Source organism: Haliotis asinina, chromosome 15 (assembly GCF_037392515.1).
Source record: "Haliotis asinina isolate JCU_RB_2024 chromosome 15, JCU_Hal_asi_v2, whole genome shotgun sequence".
Taxonomy (NCBI): Eukaryota; Metazoa; Mollusca; class Gastropoda; order Lepetellida; family Haliotidae; genus Haliotis; species Haliotis asinina.
The window spans coordinates 1,934,196-1,961,027 of NC_090294.1; the positions used below are offsets into that span (position 1 = coordinate 1,934,196).

The 26,832-nt window shown below is 37.4% G+C and overlaps 1 protein-coding gene across 9 annotated transcripts in view; it reads left to right on the forward strand.

Moving 5' to 3' along the window:
• LOC137264839 (thyroid hormone receptor beta-like) overlaps nt 1–26,832 on the forward strand; it is a 295,265-nt gene that overhangs the window by 245,250 nt on the left and 23,183 nt on the right. Inside the window, exon 1 of one of the 9 annotated variants that reach the window (XM_067800178.1) lies at nt 13,513–14,022. The exons of 7 other annotated variants lie outside the window; for them this stretch is intronic. In XM_067800178.1, the coding sequence (XP_067656279.1) occupies nt 13,913–14,022 (110 nt within the window). In that variant the 5' untranslated portion in view covers nt 13,513–13,912. Of the gene's footprint in view, nt 1–13,512; nt 14,023–26,832 lie in introns of those variants that run through there. One more of the 9 variants, XM_067800176.1, reaches the window with a different exon arrangement.

Here is a 26,832-nt window from a genome sequence, read left to right on the forward strand (position 1 = left end):
TTGTTTCCAGAAAGCAATCTGTCACTTTTGACAACTAGTTGTGTAGACATTTCAAATAACTATATGCTTGTGAGCCTAGCCCTCAACTGACCTGGCTGTGTCTACCCCCAGCCCAGGGTTTTTATAGAAATCTGTTGAATATTTTCATTGTAGAAAGAATGGCAGGGTAAGCACCAAGTGACTCTGTGAGCTAGGTCTGGCCAAGTTGTAACAGATTCTGTGTTAAACTCGTATGTTTTCTGTCACAACATTACAGTATTATGTTCGTATCCAGCTTCGAATGCTCCCTTGGTATTGTTGTAGCTCTGCCATTGCGCGCAGATTGCCAGGTCAACGGTTTTGTACCTCGGCTTGGGTCTCAATATGTTTCTTTGACCCGAATCTATGTGTTTAAGCCCCAGTCTAAAAGTTACAACTTTGGGACATGATCGTATGTCCTGCTCTCTGGATCACAATGATTTTTCAGCTCCGTGTTTGTCTGAGGGTGGAGAGTTATTACCAAGTGTGTTATGAGTGTGATCGTTTATATATTTTCCGTTTTAAAAAATCGTCTTTTCAAATGTTTTGTTTTGTTTTGTTAGTGTGGGTATAATTATGCCCTTATTCATCATTTGTTTATTTAACCATCTTTGTCTATTCTTTGCGTTACTGATTTATTACAGACACAATAACAAAATTATGGCCAGCTGGCTTGTTTCATAAAGTCATCTATTTCATCATTCATTCAGCTTAATGGAAAAATCCTTGAAATAAGAATGGCTTGCAAAACATTCCTGGTACCTATTAAAACTATACAGGGAATTTTAAAATCTGTGGAAATTCTGTTTGATAAATTGGGATTTCTTTTGTGTGTCACATTGTTTGAGAATAGCAGGTATCCTAGATTGGTTGAGGAAGGAACGACCTTGCACTTTCATGCTGTTATTTGACTTATTCTTGTATATAACCTACGCAGCCTGGTAATATAGACCAGATTGTATTCTCCTGAATGTTGCCTGGGACTATTACAGAAAAACACAAGTCTGTTACCTTGAAATTCCTTTCCCAGTGTCTAACCCACTTACGTGTTTACTTTGTACATAGAGAGCCTTTCAGTAATTTTTGCGTTTTACAGTCATCACCAAAACCACCACATCTTTGTTGATAACTTGTTGGAGCGTGAGTAGTGGTACCGTATTCCCTGTATTTACCAAGTGGAAAAGTAGATGGATATAAAACTATTGTTTTGTTACTACTGTGTTCACAGGTGTATGATTTCAAATGTGCCATATTCACAGAAATACTATTGAGGGAAATAGATGTTGCCCTTGTTGTTATTGTTGTTGTGGTTCCCAATTTTAGATGTAGGAATTACATTTCAAGACAAACTGGGACCATTTCACAAATTTGATGTGGCATAAAAACATATATTGTGTGAAATTGTTATAATGCACTTCATTTATATGTGAATGTATCTGTATTCTATTTCTTGGTATCTTCCATGTTTATATTTCTTCTTTGAGAGTGTTAACGTGACAACGGTGTTAGTCCTGCACCAAAACGTCGCACTCATTGCAATAAAGAAATTGACTATCAATAGAACTTGGTTTTCCTTCATGTTTATATTCGTAGTTTACAGAATATTGCCACTGTTTCTTCATTGCATCCTATGCAATAAATTGCTTGTATTATCTATGTTTTCTACAGTTTTGAGATATGCCCTACCACCACACACAAAGAAATTAATTCACCAAATGTTGAATTCCAAGTGAGTTAAGCAGCCTCTACTGTCACACAATTCTTGTTACTATTGTCTTGCTATATCAAAACCTTTGATCCAACTCAAGTATATTTGCTGTTGGCAACAGTGACCATCTGTCATGTATAAAGACTGAATCTAAGTCATATCAACTCCTAACAGCATATTAATGCCACAGTTGGTTTAGTTAAGTTTCTGTATAATCACATGACTTGATTTTGTTTGAAGTAAAACTTACAGGACCGGTGTAACCAAGCAGCATGCCAAAAATACCCCAATACATTTTAAGAAAAATCATATGTCCTTATTTAGTTTAATATGGTAATTAATTGTGTTGTGCATGTGACATACTTTTGAACAAACCTGGAGGACCTGTGTAGATATTTCCATTATGAGCTCAATGGAAAAACAATGGCAAGTTAGATGTGTTGTCTCAGTTGACTAGATCTGGACACTGTGTCAGACCAGGAGGCAGTCAGTGACTGCAGGTTCACACAGTACAAGTCTTTCAACCACAGTTAACAGTCCTTGTATAATTGCAGTCAACCATGACAGTTTGGTAGCAGTCCCCAAGAATGTTCAAATATTTTTGTTATTTCTGTTTATTTTCATTGAGTGATGCGCTGCGGTTATAGATATAGTGCTTTTTAATGTTCCTTGATGCATGGATCTCGTTGTGAAGGTGTACATTCAGTGGCAGGCGTGCTGCAGGTGTCCATATAGTAACTTGCAGGTGGAGTTATGTGGGGGTTAAGTCAAGAATTATTAAAAGTTTTGGAGGTTTAGATGTCAATAATTGACTGTATTCCTTTGGCTCCTGTCCATTGTCTACTACTGGACAGGGCCTAGATTTTTGAAGCTCTCATGGCGCCAAGAAACGCGTATGTGCCATACATTAACATTAGCTTAGCACTGTGTCAATACTAAGAGAGCTTAAAAAATCGGGGCCCCGGTTTCTAAAAATTTCTTAAAGTTGGTAACTGACTGAAAATTTTATGTTCTTGGTACCTTGATAGTGCTTGCAACATTGTCAGTGCTTGCTACATTGATAGTGCTTGCTGCATTGATAATGCTTGCTACTTTGTCAGTGCTTGGCTATGTTTGCAGAATTGATAGTGCTTACTACATTGTGGAATGGTATGGCTATCTCAAGCACATACTTCTGTGGATTCATAGATTCAAACCCTGATTATGAATGCTGGTTTGTCTGCACCCTGTCATTGGGATTCTAGAGAGTGTATTAACTATGATATTGTTTGCAACACTGAGTGCCAAGTTTCCCACTCACATTGTGATGATTATGATTTGGCACTAGTTTTTGTGACCTTTTGAGCAAGGTTTTTATTGTAGCATTTATAAACCATTTCATGTTCAACATATTGATGTTATAGCTATTGCTGGTTGTTTTCCCTTAAAGAAAAAGAGGTTCAGTAAATGTCTGACTTAGATCTCTGTCATTATGACCATCCATTAAATGGTAAAAGTGCAGGAAAACAGACTAATGAGTCTAGCTTTCTAATTTCAAGTCAAACTGACCTTTTCTAGCTAACAGTTTTAAGATATGTTCCATCAAATGTTTATGAAGCATTTGATCTGTTTCTGACCTCATTTGACCTGTCAGACTGGTACAGTCTTCCTCATAACATCCTCCAACTTTCTTTTTTGACAAGGAGAATGACTTAATTAAGAGCGTTTAGCTTCCTTTCAGTTACAGATGTTGTTACGTTTCAGTTTAATTTTGCACTTTTTCTCTTCGGATAGCAAGAAAAGAATTTAATAATTTGATATTTTCCATTCTGATGAAAAAGAACAACTGGAAAATGGGGTCTTAAATGATCTGAATATCAAATTGAGATATTGTTTATTTAAGATGCAGCATGAGCTAACATTGAAAGAACTGCATGGAAGTGTTCTTTGGAAGTAAATCATTTCTGAGGCATGATTTCTTTCTAAGCATGTTTGCAATTTTTTTTAGCAGAAATGAACATAAAAGTAGAGGGGGCATATCCAGAATGAGTTTTTTCTGCCATAAATTACACGAAACTGTCGACACACTATGCTGTGACCTCTGCAAGTGCAAGATTGACAGCTTGTGAAGTGAGCTGCAGCAGTACAAGCTAGGGCAGCCCACAAGAAGGTGCTTCAGCTCAACCAGCAGCCTGTTTAGTGTGGGACAGGGAGGTGTATGCATGTTGGTTGGAGGCATGTAAGGCTTGTGTTGTTTAGGGAGAAGGTTGGGTACTAGAGTTAAAGAGGAAGGGGAAGTTTGGTGTAAATCTCCAGTGGTGAGGAATGTCACTCAGTTGCGTTGCTTGTGGTTTGCAGTTGGCTGATTATCCACATCTATCATATGTCAGGTTGTAAACCAAGAGAGATGCCAATCCAAGAATTCATCAGTCATGTTGGAGGGCATGGGTGGCCCAGTCTGGTTGTGCACTGTTTTTGTTGTTTTAGAGTTGTTGACACACCAAGGATCCTAGGTTTGAATCCCTGTTCACCCATGTGTTTCTTGGTATATCAGTACACCAGTAGTGTCCGTGACTTATCAAAGTGAAGTGACATTTTTGCCAGCATAGCTTTAGATACCTCCCACAGAGAGCTGCAGGAACTGAAATACTGGTCAAAGTGGGATTCCTATTTTCATTAGTAACTTATTTGGTTCTTGTCCGGATGTAGAAATGTAGGTAAAATGTTCATCGCAAGTAATTTTCTTTTTTAAGTTGATTAGCAAATTGTGAAATCTATGAAATTATGAAAACATTTCTGTGACAGTTAAATATTGTTCATATCGAACCTCCAATTTTTTATAAAACAAGGTCACCAATCCATCTGGCTTCTTTTTATGCTGAATCATGAAGTTTTCCTCAACCTTGATGAGAATTAGGAAAGCAGTATTTGCACAGCAGTATTGTACCAGCCAGTGTGTTTACCCACCTGTACCAGGCCATGCTGTGGTGGACTTATGTCCATGCATGTCATACCGATTGATGACTATCGGATCAGTGGAAGAAAATCAAACAACTTTATGAATGCATCTGTGATATGATGAATATTTCATATCATGTTTTGGTGAGACGCTTCTGATTTTTCTTTTTAATGATGTTTAAAAAAATGAAATATGGGATTAAAATTATTCAGATAAAGAAATGGAGAATATGTCTACTTGTTGATCTTCCCTGAGTATGTTGACAGTGGTAGTTGTCATTTGGGAACTGATTCAGGGAGTAAAGTAATTGTCGTGAATGGCTGTAACAACATTTGATGTGGCTTTGCATGTGTTTGTGATGCATGTCTGTGTTGGGGCAGGATATGGTCATCTCTTGCAAATACTTACTGTCACTCTCTGATTTTAACTCTTGAATTTTGTTGAAATCAAGCAAATGATTTCTCTTTTTAATGGAAAAGATTTTGTTGTTCTGTCAGTTCATTGTCTGTGCAGTGATTGTTGTCAGTCCATTTTCTGTGCAATGATTGTTCTGCCAGTCCATTGTCTGTGGAATGATTGTTCTGCCAGTCCATTGTCTGTGGAATGATTGTTCAGCCAGTCCATTTTCTGTGCAATGATTGTTCTGCCAGTCCATTGTCTGTGGAATGATTGTTCTGCCAGTCCATTGTCTGTGGAATGATTGTTCTGCCAGTCCATTGTCTGTGGAATGGACACAGTGTTATGATGAGAAAGATTCACTGAAGTTGGTTTGTTTTGCCAGCACAGACAGAGAGATATCTGTCATCATTTGTACATTTCAGCTTCAGTGTCTTTTGTCATTACTGACACTATGTACTAGTAGTGAGTTTAGATTTTCATGACCTAGTTTACAACTGGTTTTGTAGCAGACATCACTATTGTATTGTTGTTGGGACAAGTTCATGTTGTCGCTTTTGTATGTTGTGTTAAATAATGCTTGAAATAAGTCATGCATAGAGAGTATTAAGCTGTTGTTTGTTTAACACTTTAATCAATATAATATTTAGCAAGCAAACTCATGACAGCTCTTCCACTTTCAGTCTTTCCTTGAACATGAAGTAGACACTTAATGACATACTTAATGACACACTTAATGACACAATTGAAATATTGTCAAAGGATCATTTATGCATGACTGTAAGAAGTCCAGCTTGAGTGAAAATATTGTATAAAATGCCTGAGATGTATGTTCCTCATCACTACTCTAATCCTACCTCATTGATGCCTCTGGAAACTGAACATTTGTTTAAAACACTCAATGAGACAGTGATAGTTGACTTCAAGTGTAATACTTGTCTGAAAGTAGTATGTTCATAGTTTTGTGGTAGTAATTCAACACAGCAATAGATGTCTAAATCAAGTTTTTACAACTATTTTGATAGTTGTCTACTAAAAGTATTACTTTTCAAAAATTGTCCGTGAGACATGAAAAATCTTAAAAGTTTTCTACAAGTAGGATACGATTTTGGTAACTGTCTGAATGTTGTATATTATATGGACAGCTGTCTACAAGTAGTATGAGGCAGAGATAGAGAAGGACAGTGTTGTACAGCGATACTAATGCACCATGCCAGTCAGATTTAGATTTGTTTGTACACATAAGACCATACATTTAGTTTCAAGATAATGTTGAATTAAGGTGAGTACTGTCTTGTCAATATCACTTTTCCAGGTGGATATCGCCTGCAAACTGTCTAATGAATGAATATTTAATCATAATCCTTGTCTTTCTTTCATGCTACGATATCAAGGCAATAATTGATTTGTGTGCCTGTGTGTCAATATTTAAATAAGAGATCAATGCTGGCAGTGTTCACTGACACAGACAGATCCAGGTAGATGTCGATATAACGTCTATTGCGCCACCGACAAGCCGTTATTGCAGAATGGATTTTGCGTCGTCAGCATCAGTAGACAAAACACAAATACTTACATCAAACATTAATTATTGCAGCTGTTGAGATATTTTCTAGGTCCCCTATGACATAACTGCTTTATTTAGAACTCATATTTTGTGTTGACTTCGTATATCAGGTATGCTGTGATGAAGAGACAATTCATATCTTAAGCAAGACCGTTATATTGATCAAGGATATCAATACATGAGGGCCAGTGAGCATGTTTACCTGTTACGCAGCTCTGACGACAAGCCATTAAAATCCAGAGCCGTCCGTGGAGTGGGATGATGTCGCCTGACATCAGGTATATATGGAGAGTCTGCTACAGGATTCGAAACTCACAGAACAGTGATTTAAATACCCATAAACATGCATTGCTGTTTTCAAAATTTTGCACTTCTCCTTTTTCTGAAGGATTATTTTTGTATTTGAATAGATATCCACAGTAGTTCTTTGTGATCAGCAAAATGTTTTATGTTGCTGAGGTTGAACTCTAACTTGCCTGACTTCATTGAGAACAAGATGTGTGGCAAGGCTGAATAAATATGGTCAGGAACATCCTTTCAATGGCTGATGTTGCAGGGTGGTAGGGTAGCCTATCGGTCACAGTGCTGACCATGCACATACTCGAGTCTCATTTCCTCTTGTGTGTGAAACCCATCATTATTTCCAGATATTAATGCTCAGTCCCAGAATATATATATACACAATGTGACTATTGCTGATGGTGTCAGAATATTGCTGAAGGCAGAGTAATAACACATTCACTCACTCACACACTCACTCAGCCACACACACTTTTTTTTTAGGCTGCGAAATCTCCAGAATGGTTAAGAAATAATAGGTGAAAAAGCTCAGTTGGAAACAGCAGTCTATTTTGGATTTGAGTGTGTCTCAAACAACAGCATTGAAGCATAGCCTTTTGACCTTGAGATCTAATTCCAGCTCAACAATGACCTTCATGGACCTCACTTTTGACCTCACCTGTGATTGAGTTGACCTTTTGTCAAAGTGACGGGGCAGTGGTATTCAGCAACTTCCTTGGATTTAGAAAGAGGTTTCATTGATGTCTCAGTAAAACTGTAAGAATCCTGATTGTAATTGAAGTGACCTGAGTTATGTCTGAGGTCACCTGAGGTTATATATAGCTGCCTTGGCCATGGGAGGGTTGGAGGTTGTGTTGTGTTTTGCTGTGTGACCACACTTTACTTATATCCATTGGCTTTGTTTGTCCCTACCTGCACCCTTCTATTTCACTAGTCTGCATTATGTGCTGCAACGCTATCAGTCAACCGGAGTACTTTAGGTGTCCTAAGCAGACTCATTAAGGTTTCAAAACAGATGACTTCCCACAGGTTGCCTTCGAGTCCCAGCTGGTTACAATGTGTGGCATAACAATGGTTTGAATTGCTGGCCATGCTGCCTGGTTTACCTGAGTCACAAGTTGATAAAACTGGAATATTGCTAACTCACCTCACCTCAACTCACCTCACCTCACAACTCACCTCACCTCACAACTGATGTCCATCTCATGACATCCACACTGAATCCATGAGAGGTTTGATAAATGCTTTGATACCCTTACAATATGCTCTTATGATGGCATCCTGAGATATTTTGGATGATTTATTGAAGAATTATTCAAACCTGTCAGAATGTCAATGTTTTTGTCAAGGTATTGTTCATATTGTTGATGGTAGGAACAGTGACTTGATTGTCAGAAGCTTTTAGGGACACTTTGAAGTTTGAAAGACATCAGAGTGTAGGATTTCAAAGATATATTTTGATTCGAAGGTACAATTAAGTTTAGCATTTACTTTATTTTTCTTGTCCTGGAAGACATTTCCTGGAATCTTCCGAGGACTTTAGGCTAGAGAAATCAGCTTCCATGTTCCCCAGATCGTGTACATCTGTCTGCCTTGGCTGTTTTGCTTGTAACAGAACTCAGAGCAGGCAAAAACCCTGGGATATTTGGTACAGGCATGCACTAAGTTGACCCTGTGCTGGATTCAGGGGCTAGGAGGCCCAAATACCCTTGGTGATGACAGTGTTCCTGATGAGGCCAAAATACCTGCCATTTTTCATAAGCGTCTCTCATGCTGAGAGGTTTTGCGATTTGTGGTGGCTCCCCAAAAACTTTCTTCATTATCATGGCAGTCATCTTCTCGTTGTGTTCAATCCACATGTCAGTTGGCCCTGTGCCAGAACTTGGAAAGCCTGCAAACTTACCCCGTTGCAGTTAGATATATAGTAAGATGACTTTGGGCTGTTATGTAATTAGTCTAATTTTGGATGTATGAAGCGGTTGAAATATCATCTTCATAACTGATGCCCAAAACAATTTTATCTGTCAATGGGGTTTCCACTGGTTGAAAAAATGAAAATGGTTCACGGATAAGATTCTCGTAAAGCGTTTGCGTTTAACGAGATGTGTGTGAGGATGTATATGAGGAGGATCTGGTGACTGGTCTCAGGGAGGCAATGTTTTGGTGGCGTGGAGAGGAAGCTGATAATAGCTCTTACAACATGAGCCCCTGTCTGAACACAAGTTCAGTCTATGTGATATGGATGACACTAGTGGAAGAAAAACTGACATTAAGCTGTATGCATAAGATGATGTGATGCTAAGTGAAAACAAGATATGCTGGGGTGTCAGTGGCATATGCAAGTGCTTTTGTATGCATTTTTGTGTACTGCTTAACCCTGTGTTGGCACAGTTCACTCCGACATGGTTCCAGTGTAGACCAGCCTGCTGTATTCTGGAGCAGCATTGTGCTGTATCCAGCTGTGAGGAGGAGGATGTTACAGATCCTTTCTTATTTATGTAAACATAAACACATACACATACATCATTATTTTTCTCAAACATACTTTTGTAGACATATCAAGATTAATAATGATAATGGTAATGAGTCCATTTATATTGTGTTAGATTTCATTCACTCATAGTTCATAGCACTAAGTAGGACATAATGCAGAAAACATTAGGTTAGTGAACACAGGTTTTACATTGACTGTTGAGGTCCAGACAAATAGATGTTCTATTTCATCAGAAGTTTTTAATGTTTATGTTGCTTTTGTCTTTTTCTAATGAGATTGATGTTATTCTCATGTAATCGTCAGTATCTGTATGATCTGGCAGTGCTGCTGGTTCCTGCTAGATGTCATTGAGCTATAATTCTCCACAGTTTCGTTAATGCACTATAAAGGGAAGATGTCTTCAATATTATGCTGAACTTAGCGCACAAATATTGCCATTATCATTTGGCCAAGTAAATATGTACAGATTATTGTAAAGGATCAATAATATGCTTCATAAATGATTACTAGATAGATGTATTCAATCAGTGTGTGAACAGGCCAATATTTTCTAAATCCATGGCTTAATTGAGCGCAGGTCAGTCAGTGATTGTGGTGAGATGGACCCTGGGTTCAGTCAGTGTCCAGGCTAAGTATCCAGTAATAACATTCCGGGTTGTCATTACCAGCTAAATATTGGCCGAATAGGGGTTCATTTTCTGTGCCAGCATACTTAGGTTGTGGAAATGTTGTCACATTTAGATACATTGAAGCGATGGTCGGACACAGCTAACAAAGTCGGGGAAATAGATCGGTATCATCTGCATGAAATGGGTAATAGTTTCCAGCAATCATCAAATTATGCCCCAGCTTTCAACACGCGAAATACACCAGACAGAATTCAGGATGAATAGAAACTGATAGTTTTGCTTTCTGAGAAAATCTCAGTGTGTTATATTTGGGAGTGTGGAGAGTGTGATTTCCATTGGTTTGATGTTTCACGGACTTCCTGAACCATGCTGTACGTAGAAGCCTCCCCCTCCATTGCAACATGAGTCAAAGGTTAGACAGGCAGCAGCAGCTCCATTCATTACATGTCGAGTATCCACTTCTGGTCATCATAGCACCTGAATCATTTTACGTCATGGCGGTTGTCCACTTCGACTTGTAGGTGAAGGTCACTGAAGTGTAATCCACGTAACATTGGTAGTCATGTTTCCTGTGATAACGAGACTTTATCTGCAGCAACACCAGCAGAGTGTGATGCTGGTGTCAGTATGTACCAAGCACGGAATTAATGCAGAAACTTCTTCAGGGGAGACAACAATATGTAGATTATACACATCTTTAGAAGAGTCTTCCATTTTGTATAGTTATTCAGTCAGGACTCAAACTGTAAGTTGAGGACAGTGGGATAGCCTAGGGGGGAAAAGGTTAACTCATCCTGCTTAAAATCTGGGGTCATTTCTCGTGAGGTAGAAATGTTGGTAAATTTGCAAGTTATTATTTGATTGAACTGTTTTAGTGCAAAACTACTTTGATACTTTCATTGTAATTCATTAACATTTGTTATACTTCAGCATAATGTGAAAATTAGGTACAGATGGCAAATAGATATATCAGTGTCAAAGATGTTTTGTATCAATGTGTATGATTACTTGCTGTGAATACATTTACCATGAAAGAAGCCTTTCATCTGTCACTGGCAGCTTGGGCCATACTCTTTTGACCGAAGACTGATACCATATAATATAATTCTTTATAATGTGACACAACACTCACTCACTCACTCACTCACTCACTCACTCACTCACTCACCAACCCATCTTCCGACCACTCCCTCAAGGCTTTTACAGATAACTGTCAGCTAAGCTGAGATAGCATAGCAAGGTCATCAGTTACTGAATGGAGGTGGTATGTGCTCGTCATCAGTAAATATCTGTATCAGATAGGAATACCTGTTACCTAACCCATGACCTGATGAGGTTACAGGTCACACGTTACATGATAAGCAGTGTGTAAGTATTTGCGTGGAAATAAAGCATGTTACTTTCTGTTCAGTCTTGTGTTTGATGACAAGGTTCAACTAATTGATTTGATTGCGATGTTATGTGTTTGTTGAGTTTGGTTGTTTTGGTGTTTATTGACAACTGCATAATGGAATTGTATGTGTCTTCAGATGTACGTTTTGTAAGACATTTGCTGATGTGTTGTTCCATGGAATCTGTGGTGCCAGGAACTCAAGGAAGATCACATCAGATTCTGATGTCAACGTGGCCACTTGAGGAGACATGATAAAATCATCCAAAAAATAATGACTCATTTTAAAATATTGACTCAAAAGATTTACCCCAGCAAATTTAACTTCCGAAATTCTTGAACCCTAATTCATATCTGTGTGATTGTGACAGACTTGCCTTCCCCATGAAAATTAGGATAGAGGAAGTGTCCTGAAAAATACAAATCACATCATTTTTACAACCAGCTTTTGAGTTCATATCAAGAAAGACTTCTATAAAATTACTGCAGAGTATTTTGTGTGATGTGTATCTCCATCATACAATCACCTTATGAGTAAACACAATTGAGTATAGAAGTAGTATCAAACTACACATAGTTTTATGTGTCATTATTTTGATTACGTTTGGTTTCATTTCAGAGAATTTGGCTTAAAGCGTGAGTGAAAATACTTTCAGTTCAACAATCATTACAGCTTGTGAAATGCGATTCCCATCTGGTTTTGAAGTCACTTAGCAAACTAGGAATTAATTTCTTCGTGGCAGGATGTTTGTAGGAAGGTTAATGTTCCTGTTCTGTAAGTTGTAAATACCAGCATCATTGGATGTTACACATTTCTTGTTCTGACAATTTTTCATGACCTGCATCGTAGAGATGGAAACTAGTTAGAGTCTCTTCACATCTTTACATTATCCTTACAGTGAGCCCCACCCCTACACACCCTCCTTGAAACAATCACTGCATCATTCACCCCAACTCCTCTCATTATCCTAGTTTCAATTACCCCCTCCCTCACATTACTCTCATTACCTATCCCTTATCTGTCACACTGACTCCCAGTCAATCACACCCACCTTCGCCATCACTTCTACCCTTGTCCATTACCCTCATGATCCATCAACCACCTTCTCTGTAACCCCCAAGTCATCCATCCTCCCATTTTGCATCACCCCTCACTCTCTTCATCCCCTCCCCATCCGTCCATCTTCCCATCCCACATTACATCATTGCATAAACAACTTGCTATGAGATCCTGTTTATCGGTGATTATCATTGTTTGTTACATCCAAGTTTTCTTACTTAGTTTTGGTAAAAAATTCCAGATTTCCTAGTCATGAATATGAGATTAACATGAAGCCAGAGCCAGAATATAGAGGTACTACTGTTTTCTCTATCATTACCAAATTCCTCAATAATGTAGATGTCACTCATACTGTCAAAAGTTGATGACAAATTCATGTAGACTTCTTGATAGAATGACGGCACCAGTTCTACATGCTTAGCAGATGTGCATGTTCTATATAAGCATGTATTACCCAACATTCATGCATAATAATGACCCCATTATAAGCAGACTGGCAGATTATGATGTTGTGGTAATGGCAGGTTGGTTATACGGCACATATATATCCCAAACACCATCCCCCCATCACACTTCATGGTACTTCCGTTTAGGTCAGTGTTACAAGAATGGTCCTAAGTGTCAACATATCCTCAGATCAACTGACAGAAATCCATATGTCCCCTGTGCTTTATAATGAAGCACAAGGGAATGGTATAATGCAGGTTATCACATGGCTTGAGTCATCAAGTTGTTGCTTTGAGAAGAGGCAGATCTATTAGATAACAGGGGGCAGGGTGGGAGTGCAGCTTATAAATGTCGGCCCATACCGGACGAAAACAAATTGGCCGCTGCCATACTAGCTCCAACTTTGAAGTTAACAGTCCTATCTTACAGCTAAGCCCTTGATGGCTTTGGTGGTCGCTGGAGCATAGTTTATGTTCTCATTCCCTACCTGTCGTTAAATGGCTTGTTCCATGAAGCCCATTCTGTATGTATGTAGACCTGTAGGCGGTGCCCATAGCATGGCACTGTATTGAGCCTGACCAAGCCGGCGTGTGATTGGACGGAGGCGGGAAAGTGTACCAAGTCACCCCAGGAATATCGTTTGTTTACAAAGCTTGGAGTGGTGAGAGCCCATTCTCGCCTGAAAACTGTGGCCTTCCCAGTGAGCTCCTCACTCTGTCAAGTCGTGCAGGGAGCTAGCGTGTGTGAGTGTGTGAGGTGAAGCGTGAGGTTTCTCTACCCTCCTGGCCTAGAGAGTTACTTGTAGGCTTTGAGAGAAGTGAGTCGGTTGGAGTGTCAGACTGGTTGTCATCGCGGCAACATATATCGACATTGGACCATTGGGACTGAATATTGAGGACAACTCTGACCATATGATATCATAAGGCTCTTGTGGTTAACTGTTTGTGGACATACTTAGCATCATCATGTTTTCCGAGTACGCTGGACCCACACAGTATCATGCTCATCCTCGTCCGAGGATGGATGCAACCAATGACGTGTTCACATGTCTTTTCGGGGACCTATTCGTCAAATGGTAAGTCATTCAGAATCAAACAGAACCAAAATGTCACGAATACAGTTCAAGTCATACCAATACACTTAGCAGTTAGGAAACAAACACTCCTTGTAAAGTTTCAACAAGTTTTTAATGGGTTATGCAGCTCGTTTAGGGGTCGCCATGTTTTATAGTATAGTTAACAGCATCATGATGAGTACAGAAACAGCCGATATTATATAAACGTACCAGCAACTCCAGCTGGTTTGTGGAGGATGAATCTCACATAACTACACCCAACATTATACATCTCTGATTTTACAAACAACTTCAATAATGTCTTTCACAAATTTATTAACAGCTTCATTACTTTTATTTAAATCCAAGTTATTTCTACTTGTTGAAACTGTCTGTCAAAATGAATTGATAAAAGTTATTAAAAATAATTCCACAATAGTTTTAGTAACATATTTCATGTTGTTCAAAACAAAATAAAGGAAATATATTAAATTAATGTTTAATTTCGATTTAAGCATGGAATAATACTACTATATTTGGTGGATACAAGTTGTCAACACTTTGGTGTTTTTGCAAAAACAAACTTCTTAATGTCATACAAAGAGTATGGAGATCTTTTGCAGCACCATGTTTGATGTTCAAATAGAAGATAACTTCAAGTCGGTTGAGAGGTAGTAGTTAGTCATGCCACCGACCATTTAGTCACTGGTGATTATATCGTTTACCTCACAGTGGATAGTTTTCTTCATGTTGGCAGGAGTGGTCATCTCGGATGGCTTTAGAACTATTTCTACAATGTTACACTTTCCTTACATGAAACGAGAAAAGCCCCACAACCTATCACAGTGATCATTTTCAATTTTATATTCAATAGTTTTATTAAATATGGTTGTCAGATACAGACAGGGTCATATTGATGTCAGAATATTTAATTAAAGTTTAAAGTTTACATCTTTTATTGTGTTGTGTTTTCTAAATATACCAAACTGAATTCATTTTAGAATCACTTTAATTTTCTGTGTTATCATTAAATTTACAAGCGTTGGTACTCAGTATTGAAGACTGATATTTAAACATTTTGTTTGAAAACATTAATTCCATACAATACACTATTACCTGTTTTGTATAGAAATGGACAACAGCATGGTCATGTCCCCCAAATTTATTTACATTTAGAACTTGCCAGTATGTCTTTGTCAAATACAAACCTTCATGTCAAATTACCCGTAGTAGTTCACAGCTCCATGGCAATGTTTGATGTGAGAAGAATAGCATCAATATGTATATTCCTTACCTGAAAACACATGGTTTCGTGATGCTGCTAGTTTGGTAACATACTGGGGGACAGAATCCATCAGAGGTTGATATTATTCAGAAACAGTGGAAATACATTAAAAAGGAAATAAAACATACCATGTAAAATTAGGCAAGCATCTTTGATGTTTCGTGTTATGTGTATAGTTGGAAAGTTGTTTAAAAAAAAATGGTGACAATTTATCACAGAAGTGTGGCCGGGGAAAATGAACCAGTTACTGAATAAGAGAAAACAGAGGTGCTGTTTTTTATGATGAACTTAGGATTTTAAACGTGGAATGTTTAAGTAAAATGTGTGAAATTACTGACAGTTTGTAGTAAACAATGTTTTCACTATTTAATAATTCAGGTGTATGATATTGGTAATATATTCATAAATATTTTGACATGATTTGAAGTATTGAAAAGAGTAAGGAAAATTGTCCAAGTTTGACCTTCTCGGAATGAATGCAGTTCTACTACCACAGACTCGATTGATTTATGGAGACACATGACACCGGACTGATTTTTTTATTACATGATGAATAACAAAAGGTGTCCAACGAAGGTAATATAACTTAAGGTGATGTATCCTGAGAAAATATTAGCTTAGCATGGCAAAATATTATCCACAACAAAAACTGTTTCAGTTTTGGCATGGAAACATTATTCTAATCTACACTGAAAAAGGTAAGCTGAAATGAACATGCTTAATTTAAAAACCAGAACCTGTATTTCTTGACCTTTAAGAAACGTGTACTTCAAAAAAACTCTTGGGTGAACTACTGGTTGTTCAAGTGTAAAAAGATTGAAGGTCGCCTGCTGAAAATATTTGGACGGAGTGTATACTGAACCTGATGTTATTTACGCTGAGTAAATTTTTCGTTACCTGTCAACCAGTCTCCAGATATCAACATTTCTGTGATTCCAGAATGTGAAATGTTTGTCAACAAATTTGGAAAAGAACTACTTGTCAGCTGGCTGTGACCATTGCTTCATGTTCCATAAACCATGACTCAGAGAGTAAATATCATGTTCCAAGAGTGACCAATCCATTCCGTGATACTGATAAGAGTAAGTTTAACATACCTTAGAATAAAAATTTGTGTGCTCTTGTGAAAATTTGAACTAATCTTATGAACTAGTCTCACAATTCTAATTATCAAATATTGACAGAAACCTGTGGACAAGTTTCTGTGTTATATTAAATTAAATTTATGTCTGACCCATGAAAAGGAATAGTTTTGAAACAGTGACCATCTTAAAAAAAGACAATATTGTTTAGTTTTCTTTAGTTTTTCTTTAGTTTTCACAAGTGGTTTGGAAATGACTTGACATAAATTAAATGTCTAATTTTTTTGTGATGATGATGACTGTCTTTAAATGTTGTTTTCAAATTTAGACAAATTTTTATTTCTTTTTATTTTCATATTTTCCTTGCCAGAGAATGACAAGCACCTGTTAAACTTAACACAAAGTAAACAATACTCTGACTGAAACTTAGTGAAAGTGAAATCTTGTATGTACAGATTTGCTAAAGAGCTTGTTTAGCCATCAATATGTTTTTTGTTTCAAATTCGTTGTTGTCTCCGATAAAAGAAATATTACAATTTTAGGACAATTTGTTACTTTCTGTTTTCATACATTAATAAAAAATACATTTCTTAGTTTTGATATGTAGTGCATTAAATTTTATGGTTTTGTAAATAGGGAAAATAAAAAACATTTTATTCAATTTCAAAAGTGTCGCTGGAAACAGGATGTAAATAAACAGATGTCAGGTCTGGGCTGAAGATCACATCTGTGTTCGGGGCAACTCTCTGTGATGTTGGTCGTAGCCATATTTCAGATAGCAGGGAAATGAACGACTAAATATGCGGACAAATCTATCAACTTGATATGATAAAGGCATGACATAGTAATATTTCTTTATCGCATATTGCTACACAGTGACGTAGGTGTATCTTTAGCCATGGGACAGGACCAGCATGTGTTTGTCCTTCATGCTGAGAAGTGATAGTCACAATATGATTTGTCATCAGTGCGAAATGCAGGACTTTTTGACAGCCATTTCACAGTAACATATACACTGGATCCTAGCAGTGCTGATCTTGAGATTCCTAAAGTAAGATGCTTTATGTTGAAGATCCATATCAGTTAATGTTTGTATTGGCAGGTCTTGTTTCCTTTTTAGATATTACAACTTCAACATAATGTCATTTGATGTATCATCTAATAGCCCAGTATGATGATATGAATAGTCATATTAATATTAGTTTACTTATTTCAGAAAACACAGACTTTATGTTGGGAGATTCAAAGCAAATACATACAAATACAGTCAAATGCATTTTGAAGTATATATTTTATTGAAGCAGAATATGTGTTGAAGATCTGTGAATACTGTGTTGAAGTTGACGTGTTTAGGGGATGGTTGATGTGTTGAAGATCTGTGAAAACTGTGTTGAAGTTGACGTGTTTGGGGATGGTTGATATGTTGAAGGGGTGGGCAGAAGATTATGGAATTGTAGCCTTATCTTGAAGTGAGGTATCTGTATAGCAAAGCATGGCATTATTACCAAATCACATCGTCCTTACCTGAGCTCAACTGCTTATAAACATATTTTCTTCCTCACAAAACTTGGCTTCTTTATAGCACAATAATTGTGTGTTTGTTTGGATAGAACTAGTATCTATTTACGTCCAATTAATTCTACATAGAGGCATTAAGTCGGCCATTTGACAACCAGTAATTTCAGTGGTGGGGTAGGACCTTTCACTGTGGAATAATTGCTACCTTACAGAAGCTTATGTAAGAGTTCAGCAGGGTGACCATTAACAGGGTTTAGAAACTGTCCTGTGTGGGCATTCATTCACGTTTCTTAGCTTCAGTCTGTAGAGGACTTTACAAGCTAAATGAAGCGTATCCCGTGTTCTAAACATGGGACTTTTAGCTTTCTTCAAGCCCTGTAGAAGTTTGACTCACCCCCAAACAATTTCTAAGGCTGTTCCTGAATATTTCTACAACTCATATTATCTGTGGATGTTCATGTTGTGTACATGGAGGCTTGTTGTAGTCAATATGGAGCCATATTGTGAACGGGTTCAAGATTTTATCCTTAGCTTTTCATGTTGTGTTAATGATGTTAAGATATGAGGGGAAAAAAATTATTGCCCGTCCATGTGAATACAAAACTTCCAGGCGCAATCAAAAGATTATTATTTGAGTACACCATTAGACTGAAAAATTCTTCTTTTATGAAATCCTTTCATATTGCAATTACACTGGATTTATTTTCATCTTGAAGACAAGTGATTATTTGATTGGTATCAATGTGTGTACTGAGTCCAAAATGGATTAGAATTCCCTGGTTGTGAGGATGAGCAGACAGCCATTAGATTTGTCATTCTTGGCTGATATAGAATCACAATCTCAAGCTGTAGAATCCAGGATGTATGAAAGTATTAAAATTCCCAGATAGCTCCACAGCAGTGTCACTATATTTGGAGATGAGGACACAGAGTGCGACAGGGTTCTTTACTGTGACCTGACGTCTTATATATACTGATCTCCCTTGCTTCACAATCTCCCCACAGTCTTACCTTACCCACCCCACCATCTACCTCACCCCACCCTTCTACCTCTCACCACCATCTGCTTCACCCAACCCTTAAACCTCACCCCACCCAAGCATTTGTATGTGATCTATCTACAGTGCCACAATTTAATACATCCCCACTCAGACACGTCCAGAATATTGCTGTCTACAACCTTAGTGGTTGTTTTGTTTGCATAACTATTTTTTATAAAACAAACTAGCTTATACAAATACATCAGGACGTTTTACTAAACATTAAGTATGATTTCACAATGATTTGGAAAAAATCAAAATCATAAATTCTATTATCAGTGTGGTAAATTTTTATCTCAACTACAGAAGTTTCTGAAACATAATTAACCCAAAGCACACTTCTGCAGTCACCATATTCTGTCTTTATCTTGGTGAATAGACTAAATGTTCATTGTCCTGCCCAAAATGGACTGAGATTAGCCACAGATCATAGGGAAAACTCCATCTCACATATCTCCCTCCCCAGTGTAAATCGCTGGCATGTCAGGAGGAGTTATTAATGTTACTGCTACTTCTTCAGTGCCAACAAACAAAGCAGTTTTCCTTTTTCTGCTGTAAAAATCAGGCTATTGAAGTGCAGAGTTGTGGACGAATTAAACTTGGGGTGAATCAACCAGAGCCAAACTTGGTCAATTTGTCCAGACTTTCGACATTGATATATCATCCAAGACCTTATAAGGTTTCCAGATGGATTACAGATCATAGGTCGGTATTCCTGGTTACATGAAGGGCACCGGTTGACAGGGAGAGGCCTTTTGTTACATATTTATGTAGTTGTCTGCATGTAGTATTTGTCATCATTTTTCTTGATAATAAAATGTTGATAATGATAAATTTCATGGAGTGTGTCAGCATATCAATTCACATAACTTTGTAGCTTGTACAGATAAAAATGTGAACTTTTTCTGAGACTTAAGTATCAACTGCCTTGAGGTCAATGCCTTGTTAAAGTGTTTTTGCAGTATTGGCAAGGTTTTTTTAACTATCTTTATGACTTGTGTTTCACTCTTTCTCCCCACCACCAAAGTCTTTGGAGCTTTCTTTTGCTTGTTTAATTACTATCAGAAGATAAGTTCGTCCCAGAACCAATGTCAGTGATTACACAAGGCGGTATGCCTTGGTAAATTTTCATTGTGTGTGGTCCTTTATTGAGACACAGGACAGTTTAGTTCACATAAAAACAGTGTGTCATAATTACCGGACTGATAGATAATACCATAGCCTTGTTCAGTTCATGGCAGGATATGTTGGCACAGGTCTTTCAGCATCCTAATCTTGATGGGTAAAAATGTTCAGTTTCATCAATTTATTTTGTCTGGGCTTTTGTGAAAAAAATGTGACTTTTCACTGTCATTGCTTGTTATATATGCCTTCATTGCTGTTTGAATTAATGAATTTAAAAGATTTCATCCAAGAAATTTGATTGCTACAGTGATGGACAGGGTAGTGGACAGTCTAATCTTAGGAGTGAAAATAGGTCTTTTGATGACCATTTCAAGCGTACAGATATTCTCGTATTTAAGGTCAACCATCCTATAAGGTCAAGCTCTCAAGAAACGGCTTATTCTACTGGCAAAGTTGCTTTATACAAGTAAGCTTGGTTTTAAAGAAAACACAGACCCCATTCAACACCCTTTCCTAAGTTTAAGAGCTGGAAGATTTTTTCCCATCTCCTTTGTGTCAACATGCAGTGTTTAATCACATTTCCCCCTTCTTTTCATAGGCAGTTGGAAGGCAAACAGTATGGCTTGCTCTAAAGACAGCTGTTATGTGGCGTTGCTTAGTTATTTCTGCAAATATTTTTTGTAGACCTTGTGTTAATTTGAAGGCAAATCTGGTCATACTTTTATGAGGGGAGTAGAATTAGGGGGGAAAAAATACATTTTCCAGTTTTATGAAAAAAAATTTTGTTTCAGATACAGCATTCTATGACAAGAGATGAATTGTAAGGATGGTTCACATCAATTTCAATCAAATATTTGCCAAGAGAATCTGCCATTGAGGACATGTGTCTGTATATAACAGTATGTCTTTCACAGGACCTGGAGGTGTTTGTGAAGCACCAGTTTCTCAAGCTTGGTTAGAGTGAGATGATTGAAGGAATAAATTAATTAGTAATTTTACTCGGGCTCTGTTATGAGTATGTTTGTGTATTTACCTCTTGAGTCAAGCCAGACACAAAACCTCAAATCTTGGTCCCACAGATAATTTCTTGTTTTGTGAAACCATTCGCAACAGTGTTGCCATGACCAGAAAAAGTAAATATCACTATTGATTGAGAGTGTAATCTCAATGTGCAAATGTTTAGTTCCAATAATTTTCTGCCTTTGGTCCAAGAGTATTTTAATATTTTACTTGAGTAATTGGACAATGACAAGATGATGGAAGTACAAACACTATCCTTTAATAATGATGTATCATAACTATTTTAACAGATAAATTAATAACAATCTGTACACTGGTCAGTCAAGAGGACCATGGAACTGTGGTTAAGCTACTCGCTGAATGTTGCAGATGGCCATTGTGAAAGGGCAGTCATCTCAAAGTCAGATTTAGTGATTCTGTGATGACACATATCTCCCTGTTATGGCAAGTAAAAACGATTTTAACAATGCAGAACAGAAAGTATCGCAAAAATGTACTGATCTAGAATCACATTATTTAGAGCACTTTAGAGGTATTTTGTCCATCAGAATTATAATCTGTCTTGTGGGAAAGCCCGTTTGTTGTAAGTACAAGCTGCAATTCCATCCGCCATAGCAACAACGAACTAATCAGACTCGAAGGTCTGATCCTGTGATAACACAGCCAGCCAGTTGAAAAAACTAGATCTGAAAAATTTCCCTTTTGCACTAAAATGGGGGGGTCACAAAAAGATGGCGACACAAGAACTGTTTCCCCCAAAGTTCGCTTTGCCAGATGTGGGACTAAAACACTGAGATGGAAACCAAGATCCAGAATAAATACTTTCTGCCAGGATATATAGGGATCTATGTTGGCCCATATGTTTGGTTTGGCGGCCAGTTTGCCTAAACAAAAGAGGGACTTGCAGTAATGCTAACACTGCTAGAAAGAGGCACTGTTTCTTTAGCTCCCTTCGATGTTGAGTTTTTAGTCCAATTATCACGTGATTTCCTTTGTGACATGTGGAACCGAAGTTGTATTTTAGGTCGTTGTTGGAGGAACTTTAAATGGGTTGAAAGTGAAATTCTGAAAGCTCATCTCTTAATTCAACATCGCTTCGAATTCTGAACTTAAAGTTATTATTTTTGGTGAAATGATGCTGAAAGGCAGAAGGATGTTTTTGTCAGCTCTTAGCAAATGACTTGCTGGTGCTATGAAGTATTTTTTAATGATGTGAATTTGTCATACTATGAAGTTAAACTTGCCTTTGTGATGAAGAGTGATTGACCTTCTCCACCAAAGTTGAAGGTCATAGTTTTCAATGAACAAATTACTGCAATCTTTAGAAATATGAGACACTGTTGGATATTAATAGCATTTATGTTGATAAAGAATATGGAATGTTTCTTTATTTATAACACAAAGATCATTATTCTTTTGTAACAGTTTGTCGACAACAGGGCATTGACGTCTATTCTTCAAATTGTTATTTGTGACTATGAAGCATACACCATTGTTTCAATAATCCATCTCTTTCCAGGACCCATCTAGCCATGTTTTTGGGGTTGAGGATTGTCTCCATTGTTCGTACAGGAAATGAATGACTTCACTGTGCTTCTGCAGAAGGGGCAGAGAAACATGGTGTTTTTCACCTTGATTCTTTGAAGCTGTCAATCACTCATAGATTTTATTGCCCACTTATAAGTCATCCTAACTTGAAAATTGTTGCAATACTATTTTTATCTCTATTTTAGGGTTATGAGGGAAAAATCACCACAGTAGTAGACACGATAAGAAAACATTCTGAAAATATGTTGACCCAGAACTGACCATGTCTCAGTACTTGGCGTGAACCAAATGTCTACCTTTCAACCTGTTTTGTGAATGACTTAAGCCGATTAGAAATATATCTTGTCAGTTGACTGACTGTTTTATGCAGAAGTGACAGTTTTGACAATAAGCTGTTTTGGACTGAAGAAGTTTCGATTTGGAAATTAGGCATTTTGACACTGAAGGCAGTATGGTCAACTTGAAATCTATGTCAGCTTCTGTTTTGACTTCAAAACTCTACCTCCTTGCAGGATTTATAAAATAGAAACCTCAGAAACATGATTAGGAGGCCTTCCAGGGTATTGACAATATGACAAAGGCTTGGTTGGCAACAGAAGTTGCATTGATGAGCTCACTAGGACGTCTTCGGGTAGAGAGCTAAGACACAATGGTAAAGGAGAGGTTAAAACCTTCCTCTGGCTTGAAGTCATGCTGGGTGGCTTTCGCTTATAGAATCATTAATGGCAAATTTTGGTCTCGATATGCTTGGATGATGCCACAACAATTGCTTCCACACTGCCGATCAACATCCTTGCTTGCTGCTTACATATGAATGCTTGTGTTGTGGAAGTACAAAGGCAAAACTATGGAGGAATTATGTCGAGGAAATTCTGCTTGTAATAATCAGCTGAGGATTCTTTACTTCAATTTACTGAAGTCCTTTTCACCTTATTTACCAGTTTGGGACAAAAGCAACGCTTTTCAGAAGACCAGTGGTTGGCATGGTAATGACTTGGTTCAAATCTGGTCTCTGGCTTCTTGATTGTGTGACAAGATGGTAGTGAACTGTACAGTTGTTAGAAAATGAAAGGGATTTGTTACCCTGAACCAGAAAGGGAAAACTATTAACTCTCCCCAACACAGACTGAACAATTATTTATATATGACCTACTTAGAACGATATGCAATGAAGCTTTTGATGTCATATCTTAAAGGTGTAATTATTCTGTTGAGGACCTAACTATATTCATATTGGGATCTTCTTTCTAAACCACAGTCTGTTGTTAACCTGAGTGGGCAAAACTACCTGTATATGACTCAATACCAATCAGGCTCAGGAGTTTGGCGAGACATGGAAATAGCTTTCTTTCTTCATACTAACATTTGTCATTTATTGAAGTTGTAGTAGTACCAATTGTACAAACAAACATTCTCTCACATGTTGTCAGTTTTTGAATTAATTAATGTTTTTTCTGTAGTTTTTATGAAAGTCCTCAAGAAAAACTAAGTAGTATAGTTCTGATAAAACGTTTATGACATAATATCAAATGCTTCAAGTTGGCTGGCTTATATATCAATGAAGTAAGTCATTTCTTGTACTTAATTTAAGACAGCCAAGTAATGTCCTGTACTTTTTTTGAGCCAGATAGCTGATTTCCTGTACTTTTTGTAAAGTTAGGTAACTGATTTCCTGTACTTTTGTAAAGTTAGGTAACTGATTTTCTGTACTTATATGCCAGCTAACTGATCACATGTACTTTGTTTATGCCAGCTAAATGATTTCTTGTCTGTTATGTAAATCAGGTAACTGATTTCTTGTTTTTTATTTATACCAGTTAACTAATGTCCCGTACTTTATTTATGCCATCTGACTGATTTCATGCATTTTGAGCAAACTGATTTCCTGTACTTTATTTAAGCCAAATAAATGATTTTCTGAAGACTGAATAAGCTTAGCATCTCAGGAGATCAAATAAAATAATTTTCCATTTCTATTTTTGCTCTTAAGACAAAATTACCTTCAGGTTTTTAAATGCAACTGGGTAGATTATATAGTGCGCTTCTTCTTAATTGAGGAGCTCTCTTGTGAGGTTTATGAAAGAATAAATTAGCCAAAAGTTCTAATGTGTATGGTAGGTATTGAAGCTACAACTTGGTACATATTGACCCCATCAGGAGAGAGGTTGCAGGGTATTGTGTATGGGATCTGACCCCACCTGACCCGACCCCATCGTAACTGACCTATTGCGATCGCTGACAAATTGCCAACCACACTCTATGCCCTGTGGCATTATATTAAAATAGACGACATTACCAACAGGCTACTTTGGTTCACATGAAATACCTTCCAGCTCAATTTGTGATATTTTCAGGCAATTAATAGCTGAGATAAAGACACAAATTGACTGTTCCTTCCTGTAGAAAAAAAAAATGACTTGAAAATTGAGCAAGATGACGTTCCTAAAAATACAGATAGATGTGTTGTACCTGACACTGATGAATGAACATTGCTCAAACATTTCCAAAATCTACCTTGTTGATATGAATGATAGGAGTATTCAAATATCAGATCTACATATATCAATCAATGTGTGTTAACCTGACAAAAGAATAATTTGAGTATGTAATGTGTATAGTGTATAGTTTGATATTGATGTAGTCATGGAAACTGAAACTTCCAGTTTCCATGGCAGTTACACCAATTGTGATGTGTATATTAAACTTTGTAATGTTTTACCTGGTAAGAACTTTTTATGGAGGATTTGTTGCACAGCTTGTGAGTAATTAGAATTTCTTTTTGATTTTGAAGTACCAACAATTTATTGTTTATTATTCATATGTAAAAAACAGATCAAACGTGATTCAGTTGGATGGGGTTGGGGGGTGGTGGAGGATATTTACCATTTTGTTGACTAAGATTCAAAATCAGGCCAATTTTCATGTCTAGACTTGTGTCAGCAGATCTGGACCCACATAGAGGGGAAGCAACCCTTCAAGGATATTTGATAGAAATTTATTCTAAGTCTTTGTGACAAAAATACTTGACACTTAAACAATGATAATAGTCCATTTATCATGTGCATATCCCATGCAATCTCATTATTATTACCCCGGATAACCCAAGCTGCCTGTGAAGTGCTAGAATGCTAGTGGTTACATGACTAATCCTACCAGGTACCCATCTGGTGCTTGGTGAACAGCGGCTGTTTTGAACAAACTCACTAAGGTGAAACCACAATTGTAAATGGTTCAAGTAAGTTACAGATGTTTTGAAAGCGAACATTTGTTGCTCATTGTCTTGCATACAGCAAATCTGCTGAATCCATTTTATTCTTTCTTAATTCTTGGCAATGTTTCTGTAATGAGGATGGTGGGTTATACCTGGCTTCCCACAAAAACCTGGCACATTTTGATGTTCCATGAACAAGATAAAAATCTTGCCAAGTCGTACTTCTTAGAGCAGAAAGAGTCTTCACAAAGCCCTGATTGCTAGATGGGACCAAGTTTGAGAGACGGGTCACCTGTCCCTGGGTAAATGTCAGCTGAATTTCGTGTAATGTTTATGTACAGGAGAGACGTCTTTGGCAATCCACATTTGTTCTTTCAAGTCCTAAGCTGGGGCATCACTTGAATGTTCGTGTGAATGTTTACCTTAGAGCGTATTCTCTCCGCATAGCGAACATTGCATCCATCCATTTGTAGTCTTTGATGTCGTTGTCTTTGAAGATTGATATGAAGCCATGTGACTCTTCAACTTTGTCTTGGACAGATTTCAGTTTGTATATCATGTAGAACTTTTTCGGAAAATTGCCATGAGATGACTGTCTGTTTGAGTCCCGATTTGTTAGATTATGTACTCATGTTGTGTCCGTCATTAGGGATGTGAGGTTATTGTGGCAAGTGTTGATGTTACGAATGATCAACATTCTCCTACACCTGAGCAGTCTTTACTTGTTTCAGTGAAACCGTATGGAGAATCACCAATCCAGATAGGGATTGAATATGGAATTATACTGCATAGAAATGTCGAACCTGTGGTAATGTGTTTGTATTTCAACCAACACTCACAAGGACATGCATTAAATATACCTTCCTGTTGGATAAAATGAATTTGTTCCCAAATCATGATGCTACTCTTAATAAGAATTCAAGCAGTTGGCATTATTTTTCACGACCAATTTGCGAAAAGCTCTGATTAATTTCCTTTGTTAAATGGGATGATTTTATTTTG